The sequence below is a fragment of the Canis lupus genome, chromosome 14 (assembly GCF_011100685.1).
Source record: "Canis lupus familiaris isolate Mischka breed German Shepherd chromosome 14, alternate assembly UU_Cfam_GSD_1.0, whole genome shotgun sequence".
Lineage (NCBI taxonomy): Eukaryota > Metazoa > Chordata > Mammalia > Carnivora > Canidae > Canis > Canis lupus.
Genome location: NC_049235.1, coordinates 23,159,078 through 23,170,483, shown reverse-complemented (window position 1 = coordinate 23,170,483; position 11,406 = coordinate 23,159,078). Strand labels below are relative to the sequence as shown.

The 11,406-nt window shown below is 32.2% G+C and overlaps 1 protein-coding gene across 11 annotated transcripts in view; it reads right to left on the bottom strand.

Moving 5' to 3' along the window:
- Positions 1–4,952: 4,952 nt before the first annotated feature.
- The window catches only part of MIOS (meiosis regulator for oocyte development), a 37,241-nt gene continuing 30,787 nt past the window's right edge, over positions 4,953–11,406 (bottom strand). For 8 of the 11 annotated variants that reach the window (XM_038556898.1, XM_038556902.1, XM_038556900.1 and 5 more), the window contains 2 exons: positions 7,827–7,956; positions 4,953–6,997 (listed from right to left, as the gene is read on the bottom strand). In XM_038556898.1, coding sequence (XP_038412826.1) covers positions 6,901–6,997; positions 7,827–7,956 — 227 coding nt within the window. In that variant the 3' untranslated portion in view covers positions 4,953–6,900. The remainder of the gene's footprint in view (positions 6,998–7,826; positions 7,957–11,406) is intronic. The other 3 variants (XR_005369440.1, XR_005369441.1, XM_038556903.1) reach the window with 3 other exon arrangements.

The following is an 11,406-nucleotide window of genomic DNA, read 5'->3' as shown; positions in this document are numbered from 1 at the left end:
CAGAGAGAGAGAGAGGCAGAGACACAGGCAGAGGGAGAAGCAGGCTCCATGCACCGGGAGCCCCACGTGGGATTCGATCCCGGGTCTCCAGGATCGTGCCCTGGGCCAAAGGCAGGCGCCAAACCGCTGCGCCACCCAGGGATCCCCCAACATTCCATTTTTTAAGAATGAAAGGGAAAGGTAAGATTTAAGATGAAAAAAATGCATTACTTTTGCAAGAGTCACTTCTCCCACGTCTATCAAGTTGCTGAATGTTTTGCTCCATTAATTATATATCTACCTACTTGGGGAACATTTACTTATCATAAAGATATATACCCCTAGTTTAACTAACAAATATTAAATATACCTTCTTAATGCATAATACAACTTTCCAAATTGATAGAGAGACTATCTATCTATATATGTAGTACAAGAACTTTGTACCATTCAAATTTTTACTGAGATAATTGGTTATCAAATTACTTGCTGCTAAAAAGGATAATTTCACATTTGTCAGTGGCAACTTCTTAAATTGTCATCAGCAAAATATGTAGCTGCAATGTGATAGAAATCTGAATAAACATGACTTTTGACATTTGCTATTTCCAACTCCAGACTCTCTTGCATATACATCCATGCACATTCCCACCCCACATGTATATTTGTATATATAAATGGAGCTAATACTCTCTAAATAAAAAGAAGTACGACCAAAAATTTGTATGAATTCTTATGCAAATGTCTGTTTCAAGTTTCTGACACATTAATTTATTCATATGCTCCCAGACTACCTTGTCTTTATGACTTTATATTTTAAGAGCCCAACTAATTAGATTCCTACATCTCAATTTCGTTATAAAATTTAAGGCAACATACTTTTCATAAATTGAATGATGAAAGACTACATCATGTACTGAATTATATTATTGCAGCTACTTCCAACATTACATACATTACATATATTACCAAACCTTAAGGACTTAAAAAAGATGTAAGGTGTACTTTCTTCTTATGTGCAGAACCAGAAGTAACAGGATCCTTGTTTTATTCCTGTCTATAACTTTAACCCTAAAATTAAGTTTTTAACAAGACAGTTGAAAACTTTGGACTATTAATAGATCAGTAAGAAAATTACATCTTGGAAAATGTTATGGACAAACTCTACTTCATTAAATTATTTCTAATTAGACAACAATTTTTGAAGGCCCAAAGTTGGAAAACTAAACTTTTCTTGGCTTGTCCAAAGAGATAAGATGCTAAAATACTTTACAGCAAGGATAAATATTAACCTGAATAGATTTGTGTCTGCTGAAACTATGTTTATGACTGCCTCTTCCATGAGATACACAGAACTTCCAAGGCAACCTATGCTGCCCATCAATCCTTTGAAATCCTAACGTTTCACAGTGTTTGGTACACCAGGGCACACAAATGCTTGCTAGTTAGAAGCATGGACAAACAGGCATGCTCAGAATTATTGCTTAAATACAGGTTGTTACATTACTGGAAATGAGTAAGATGCACTCTAGGCTGATCTGGACAATAATCAACTAAATTCTAAACATGGACGATATGTTTCCTGCCACAGGCCTAGAGCCAAAACAGAGGAGTTAGGAAATCTCGTGAGAAAGATCGAGGAGAGGAAATATTGAAATAATTAATTATGTACCACTAACTTTAGGAAAACCAGAATTATTTTGTGGATGTATTTCCCAATGTGCTAAATGGAGGGCAAAATGTACTTTTTCAAAATATGATGAGAGAGATAATATTAAGAGAAAGATCTGCATCTTCTTGTTATTCCTATATATTACTGCAAAATACGAAATCTACAAAAATGCTTTTCAACTAGATTTTTTTTTTGCAACTAGATTTCAATACTAACTTTTATAATACCTTGTAGCAAGTTTCTTTACCGCACAGAATAACTCCCAATATTTGTTAATTATGATAGTAACAAGATACCATATTATGGATAACTTTAATAAAAGCCAGTTATGTGTGATATGCATTCATTTATTTGTACTTTTACATTATAGAAAAATTAGAGGATACAAATAAGAAGAAAAATGTCACTTAAAATTCCACTCTTGATGACCACTGTTAAAATTTTTGTATTCAAGTCTTTCATGCAAATGTTTATATGCTATACGTACTATAACTTGCCTTTCTCTCCATTATCATGAATCTTCCCTTATCAATAAAAATATGCTATTTGAACATTGTCAAGTAACAATTGTTATGTCAACTGGACATAATTTCTTTACTCTTATTATTTAGGTTTAAAAGTTTTTACTATAAACAATGCTGTGATAAACCACTTCCTAGAAACATACATCTTTTGTGCACTTTTCTATTCCTAGAAAATATTCCTAATATACTGTGTCAAAGGGTGTGAACCTTTTTAAGGCTTTTGATACATATTGCTCACAAATCCTTGAGAACACTTGTACCAATACATATACTCTTACAAGCTGTTATCTCAGAATGCTCCTTTCCCACGTCCATGAAAATGAGCATTGTTCTTTTTAACCTATGCAGGCAAGTGAACAGTATCCTGTTGTTTTAATCAGCACATTTATATATACTGGCCATTTTAATTTATTTTGGCTGTATAATTCTTGATCAATTATATCCATTGGTTGTGTCTTTATGGATTTGAGAATGTTTCTTATGAGTTAAGGGTATTTGTCATGCATGCTGTAGTTTATCATGCTTATCTTTAACTGTTTTTTTTTTTCTTTAACTGTTTATTGTATTTTTGCCACACCAAATTTTAAGGACTTGGAAAAGCAGTAAGGTGTATCTCCTGCTTTCCTCTTCTGCATTGCTGTGTGCAAAACCAGTGGTAACAACAGGATCCTTGTTTTATTCCTGCCCTTAAATGGGAAGGATTTTAGTATTTTCTCCACTAGGCATGATGCCAGCTGTTAGAGATACATAGTAAAAGAGGAGGGAAACAATGGAGGAAAAACACTTCCTTTGCATGTAGTAACTAAATCTAAAAAACTGGAAATCAATTTTTGAATTTTATCAAATGCCTTTTACATCCAATGAGCTGTTGGCATGGTTTTTCTCTTCTGATGTATTAATACTGAATATAATAAACCTTTCTTTGTTATAGTGGATTATCTTATATACAGCCCATAAACTAGTACATAGAAGTATAAAATATTAACTAAAAAGTGAAGATTGGGAAGTCAGATTACTGGACCCTCAATCTTGGTTCTGCTATTGACTAGCTGTATAACCTAGCACAGTGATGTCACCTCCCTACACCTCAACTGCCTCAAAGTCCAGAGTGCTAACCATTACACCATGGGATCTGCTACTTCAACTACCTCATGTACAGAATGGTAATGGTAATAGTATACCTGCCCCACAGGGCTACTGTGAAGATCAAAAGGTATAATGTGCATAGTACCTGGCACAGAATAGGCACCAACAGTAACTATTATTAATAGACTGTTGGGCTAATTATTCATTTTACTTAGGAATTTATCACGTATATTCCTAAGTGAAGGCAGTTCTTTGGGCAATCCATGTGATTTGATACCTGGATTCATAAGCTTTTAAAAACATTTGGGAAGCTTTCCTTCTCTCCCTAGACTCAGGAAAAATTAATATTTTATACAAAGTAACATTTTCATAAAGTGTTGCTTTTTATACTCAGCCAAAAAAAATTTCAAAACTTTTAGGCAAGAGAGAAAACAGGCATATAATGTAATGCAAGGAGTTAAGAGTGGTGGACTTCAAGATCAGCTGTCCAGGTAGCCCCATCTCTGCCACGACCAGTGGATCACAAGCACAAAGTGAGGACGCTGAACCAGTCTCACCATTAGATAACATGTCTCTCCCACCTCTCTGATGCCTCTGAGCAAATGTTTGACAAATACAACTAATTTGTGCCCAACTTGTTTTAATTATAGCTATCCCAAGGGAGAAAAAAAATCTCACAGGATACTTCCTGTTACTACTACTACGTCAACATTTTAACTGAAATGAACGTTAAGTGTAACGAAATAGCAGAAAAGGAAGGATTACACAGAGATAAATATGTTCTCCTAGAAAAGTAACAACCTGGATTTAAGATTTGAATATGGAAAAAAAAAAAGAATTGAATATGGATATGAAAACCTCAAGTTTTCAAGAGTTACCAGTCAGCTGTCCAGATGTGCTGAAAATTTAATTTTAATCCTTGGGTTCACTCCTGTATCACATCAAACTCCTAATTGATTGTTTTTCCTCAAAAAAGCAAAAAGTATTATTGTTTTTCCTCAAAAAGCAAAAAGTATTATTCTAAATATAGGATAAACAAAAGTAGTTAAGTTCTATCTCAAAAAAAAAAAAAAATGCTATAACTTACCCAGATTTCAGAAAATGAGCCCTTAGGAAATTTTCACTCCTTAGAAAAATGTAAATCCTTCATTTAAATTATACCATATTCAATTAAAATGCACTGAGATAACTAATCAGTAAGATTAAAGTAACAATAACTATTAACTACTACCTTACTTACTATGTGACAGGTATATAGTACTTCTCATTTCATCACTTAACACTTCTAACCATCCTAGGAGGTATTCTGAACTGTTTAACATTGAGGAAATTGAGGCCCATAAAGGTCAGGTCACTTGGCCACTACACTGGGGTTAGGATTACAATTTAAATTTTAAAGCCCATACTTCTAATATTTGTAGTCAAATGAGTACCTGAATTTAAATTTGGCCATATAATTACATTCAGAATTATATCCCTTCTAACTCTAATACCACTGACAATGGAAGCTACTTTTAAAATATACCATTTTAAAGAATAAACTATTCTGGAAAGCATATTAAACTGTAAAAGAGCCTTAAAAAATGTTACTTCTAAGATCGGGTATCAAATTTGCCATCAAAATAAGTACTAATATTATTTTATTGGGTTATTTGTAGAAGAGTCAAAGATAATTTCTAGATCAAACATGCTGACTTCAACCCAAATTTATTCAATTTTTAAAAAAGTAATAAAAACACTTTTATTAAACACTTATATTAAACATGTTTAGGTAAAATATCTTGAATTTATAATCCCAAATATCAGTGACCAGTAATCAAAACGGAAAAATAATTTGAATCTACTTTCATAGTCCACATATGCTGAAATGCAAAACGAATATAACAGACATGAGTATTTGGGCTTCAGAGAAAACACACAGGCATTAACAATCTTAGAAATGTCACCCTATTTGATTACAAACAAGCAGATTATTTATATTCTAGACTTTGTTTTTATTATATTGTATTTCTGAAAATTATAAATATCTTAGATATAACCCTATTATAAATATAGATTCAATAATTTTATCAAACTTCAGCTAAGAAGAAATGAAAATGTATTATGATAGTTTGACATTACTTAAAGCTGACTTTGCATATTTAGGACACAGAAAATTGGAAAGGAACACTTTACATGAAGCAGTTTTAAAGGTAAAGATAAAGGTTATATTTTAGTAAAATGAAGTCAGGAAGATTTACTTAAAAGAAAACTGGAAAAAGTCTCTTTTATAGCAATCTTTGTAAAAACAAAAAATACACCAATTCCTAACTCTTTCAATTTAAAAGAAGACTGCCATCTAGGTGAGTAGATATAAAATAGATATACAATGGTTTTACCTGAAAAGGGCCTTCTGTAGAAGATCAAAGTAAATTGAATCTACTTTTGTTCGGTATTTAAGTCACCTCAAACTAATGTAATCAATGTTAATTCCGCCAAGTAAAACTACTAACATGAAAGCTCTAAAATTCTTTAGCTTAAGGTATTTCTTTCTCCAAAATCTATTCAAAAATTTTTATGCTTACTTTTAACTTTATGAATACAACTTCAACTACAAAATTCAGTTGAGTACTCTGTATATATGTCAGACAACAGAGAAGCAAGCTACAAATCCTTTGTATTTCTCTTCCAACTGGTTAGCTGTGAAAAGAGAAAATAAAAATTTTAAATAAAATTCCTGAATTGGCCCCAAAATACTTACTTTTAGAAACTGACATTTAAAGCATAACTATCTCCAAAGTGACCCTGTTCTCCCCAACATCTCCCAGGTTACCTTAGAAAAAACAAGAGTATTTGAAGCCAGGAGGGAGTCTGACAATAGAAAACACTGAAGCAGATTAAGCTGATTAGTCACCCAGAAAAATGCTCTGAGATGATGAACATAAAATGATGAATTAATAGGGAGGAAATTTTTGGAGACAAAGACACTGGAAAACGAAAGGCTGAAGAATTGGTGATTTTATAAAACGTTCCCCTGAAATGGTATATATTTTTCTCTTCAGAAGAGAAAAAGTTGTAAGATACATTCTCAATTTTGGTTTTTCTTAGGAAGACAATAATGACCTGTACCAAAAGATTTATTATCTTGAAATGAAAGTGTATGAAGGAAAAGACTCCTTAAGAAATATATACCAACCATTCCTTGATGAAATTTATTCTCCACTGTGGGGTAGGGGTTCTCCAATTCTAAAGGTAAAAAATTGGTCATTTTATTCTATTTTAAAAAATATACAGATTTTACTGAAATGATAGCCAATTTCAGCTTAGAAGATACAGGTTCAAGGTCTGCTCTGGGTTAGCCCAGAAACTGCTTGCATAGTGTTCATAATTTCAACAAACCCTAAAAAACTCTTCCAAAATGAACTTTTTCAACCTACTGAACAGAATTCATGCCCACACACCAATGTTCACTTCAGCAGCATTTGTCTCTATGAAGCACATCAAAATCACTCAAACATCAAATTGCTGATTTGATAGAATGATTTATTTTCCCATTACAGGAAAGTCATGAGTGACTTGTTCTGAGGTACGTTTTTGAGCTATGAAGGACATCTATTAGAAAGCTCCACACTTGAAGGTTTCTCTTTAGATGATAACATTTTATGGCTGGACAGTCTCTGCAGGTACCAGATTTCCTGTTGTATCCAACTGCATACATTTACATGTGCATGCAGAAACGGGACACTCTGCATGGTCCCTAAAAAAAATAGGTCAAGTAAAAGTTAAAAATCTAAATTAATCATATACATACAAACATTTATCTATATACCTATCTATATGCAGAATGCAATTTTCACAATGGTATTTGAAAAAATACAGGAATTAAAACCCAAAGACAAAAAACATGAAAAGAACTAAATAAAAAATGACTGATGAGCATTCATGCCCACACACCATCAAGGAGAAAGTTACTGAAAAATGAATAGCTTTACCTTTTAAATATATAACACGATACCTGATTTATAGTTATGAAAGTGACAAAGATGTGCTCAGAGTTTTAATTAAAGCCAATGAGACACACGGAGTATAAAAGTTATAGCAAAAGAGCCACTGGCACTATTTAAAGTAGAAGTTAAATATGGCTTGAGTCTCTATTGCATGAAGTGCTTACTTACTATATAACAAGTTTATTTAGACAATAATTGATATAGTTGTTTGATATGTATACTCCATCATTTAATTTCTAATTTCAATTATATACTATGATAGAATATTAGGTTAGTTGTAAAAAAAAAACTATAAATATATCTCCTCTCCAAATAATGCTATTCAAACATTTAACTCATATATAGTATTTAAACTGTTTCCTATATATAAGTATTAATTTTATAGTTTAAGATTACATAGGATATCTAATGACAGAAGTGTTGACACCACTTCTGCTAACTCAAGTGACAGCAAAAAAGAATTTTTTTTTTAGCAAAGAAGAAATTTATCCTTCACTATATACACCTCAACTATTTAAAAGGCCATCTGCCTTATCTCCTCTAACTCAAGCCTATTATAAAAAGAAATGTACTGATTACCTGAACCAACTAAGCATATGACCAGCATGTCCACCATGCCTGCAATTGTGACACCATGTGAACCAGTTGTTAAATTGAGCTAATTTTTTATCCTTGCTCAAGTCTACTTTTTCATCTGATTTGGATCCTCCTATGGGTTAAAGAAAATTATCTTCATTAACTCTGTCAAAATATTTTATTCAAAGCTTCTTAAAAAATATTTCTAAAACTATGTCAAAATACAAATTACACATCATATCAAAATAGCAATTTTAGTGCTATGATCTAGTTTAGATTGAAAAACTACTGGATACGAGGAGTGTCCTTATACTTTTTAATAGTCAATAAAAAATGGAAAAATTTAAATGATCAAAACCCACTAAGAAGCAATTTGAATTAACAACCTTAGAAAAACAATCAGTTTAAAATCTTCCCACAGAGAAAATACTAAGACCAGTATATAGGTGAGTTCTACTAAGTCCTAAAGGAACAGGTAATTTTTATCTATATAAACTCTTTCAAAGAATTAGTAAAAGAGGGAAAATGCCTCAATGCACTTCTAAGGCTAGTATAACTTTGCTCACAAAAGCAGATTGAGAAAGGCAGATTATAGGTCAATCTCTTTCCTTGAACAGACATAAAAATCCAAAGGAAAAATTAGTAACTAGTATTATTTAGTACTAACTTCTAAGTACATACACTAGAGGCTTTTGTACATGCTAACAGGAGACCTATGCAGAAATGTTCATAACAGCATTGTTCATAATAGTAAAAGTCTGTTCATAAAATAAAAGTCAAATAGCAAAAAATAGTAAGAGTTTGATTGACAACCAAAGTGTCAATCAATAGTAAAGTGGAACAAAGTGTGTGACAGTAAAAAAACGCTCATTCTATTAATTTTGGCCATCCTACTATGTTTTCTTTTGTTCTAAAACAGATCAAATTAAAATATTTTGAGACTGAATAAAATTAGAGACAAGAATACAAAAATGAGTAAGTAAAAATATTAAGTTTAATTACACAGTTGTATACCTATTAACATGATGCTACATTAAAAATTTTATCTAGACTACTGCTGCTCACAAGTTAATGACCACAGGGTTATTAGTCTTACAAATAGTTTCTTAAAATACCTATCTGTTTTTGCTAACGATAGTAAGTAAAAAGGATGTATAGGTGGCTAAGATGTAAATACACTGAAATTCTCCCTAAAAGCTTCATAAAAATGATTAATAATGAAACGGGATAGGAAGAAAACAAAAAGAAAGAAAATACAGACTTTTTAAATTATTCTGTATTGCATATAGTTCATTAAGTGATTTTTATTTTGTGTTTATAACTTCTAACACATGGAAAACAGACTGGATCCGGAACAGTTTATTCCTTATGTTTCTCTGATGAAGCTGAAAATACTAAGGTCTACCCTACTGCCACATGAAAAGGCTTTTTAAAGATCAAATAGCTTTAGCAAATGATATACCTGATGGGGGTTGGTTTATAACCAAAATACGTAAAGAAGTTATATAACTGAACACCAGAAAACACACAATCTTATTACAAAACAAGCAGAGGATCTGAATAGACATTTTTACAAAGAAGACACACAGATGGCTCACAGACACATGAATAGATGCAACATCACTAATCATCAGGGAAATGCAAGTCAAAACCATAATGAGATATCCCCTGTCAGAATGACTAGAATCAAAAAGACAAGAAATAACAAGTGTTGATGAGGATGTGGAGAAAAGGGAACTCTTGTGAAGTGCTGGTGGGAATGCAAACAGAGTAACCACTGTGGAAAACAATACGGAGTTTCCTCAGGAAATTAAAAATAGAATTACTATGTGATTCAGTGATCCCAATATTGGGTATTTACTCAGAGAAAATGAAAACACTAACTCAAAAAGATATATGCACCCCTGTTTATTGCAGCATTATTTACAATAGCCAAGGCATGGAAGCAACCTAAGTGTCCATCAATAGACAAATGGAAAAGGAAAATTTGGTATACACATACAAGTATATTACAAAGCCATAAAACAGATGAGATTGTGCCATTTGAGACAACATGGATGGACCTAGAGAGTTATCATGCTACTAAGTGAAATAAGTCAGACTGAGAAAAATAAACATCATACAATTCCACTCGTAAATGGAATCTAAAATATAAATAAATAAATAATAAACAAAAAGCTGAATCAGACCCATAAATACAGAGAACAAACTGATGGTTGCCAGAGGGGAGGTATGGGGAGTTAAGCAAAATGTGTGAAGGGGAAAGGGAGATACAGGTCTCCAATTTTGGAATGAGTAAGCCACAAATAAAAGGCAGACATAAGGAATACAGTCACTGATATTGTAATAGCGATATAACAGGACAGATGGTAGCTACGCTTGTGGTGAACAATATACCAACTTGTCAAATGACTAAGCTGTATATCTGAAACTTATGTAATACCGTGTGCCAAAAAAGATCAAATAGTTTTAACTTTTTTAAAAAATAATTTTAACTTTTGGAAGATTCATAGTGAATTACAAAGTGCTATAGAATAGTTGAGGGATACTAGGGTTTCACACAGTCTAATAATAATTAATAATAAAAGAAGAGTAGGAAGGAAATGAATATATAATCTAACTTTAAGAAAGGTATTACATCTATACATTAAGCTCTCTAGGGGCAGGGATTTTTGTCTGTTTTGTTTACTGTAACATTCCTAGCACTTAGGACAATAGGTGGTAAATAGATACTTGTTATTCAACAATAATACTAAATACTAAACAATACTAAATGTTTATAACCAAACATAGCTATAAATATTCATAAATAATTACAAACATTTATAACCATAAGTGTTACCAAGTTTCAATAGAGTTCCAATCTTTAAAGCACAACTGAGTATAAAAATATGCAACCATCAGTTAAATAAGCTTATGGAAATTCTGGCCATTTGGATTATGAAACGTGATGGATGAATGACAACTCTAATTGCAGGCAAAGCATCAGGGGGTTTGTACACCTCAATCTTTTACAGCCTTGAGCTAGTACTTTATTTCTATCAGCTCCTGTCTTATTTTGGAACTCAGAACCTTATGATTTTATACACTAAAAAAGAATATGCTTATTATAGCTAACCCTTGAAAAACCTGAGTTTGAACTGTATGGATGTGCTTGCATCTGGATTTCTTGCAGTATGGTACTGTAAATATATTTTCTCTTCCTTACGATTTTCTTAACATTTTTTCTCTAACTTACTTTACCGTAAGAATACAGTATATAATATACACAAAGCATTCAATATGTGTTAATTGACTGTTTATGTTAACAGTAAGGCTTCCGGTCAACAGTAAGCTAGTAGTAGCTAAATTTTGGGCAGTCAAAAGTTATACCTAGATTTTTGACTATTCAGAGGTTGGTGCCACTAACTTCCATGTTGTTCAAGGGTAACTGTACTTTGGCTCAGTAATCCTTTAAAGATTGTATTCAGGTTTCCCTCATTTTCTTACACTATTTTCTATCAGTATACTTCCTAAGGCCCTCACCATGCAGATGCAACTGCTAGTTCCCATATACTCTCTGTACTTTATTCACCAATCTCTT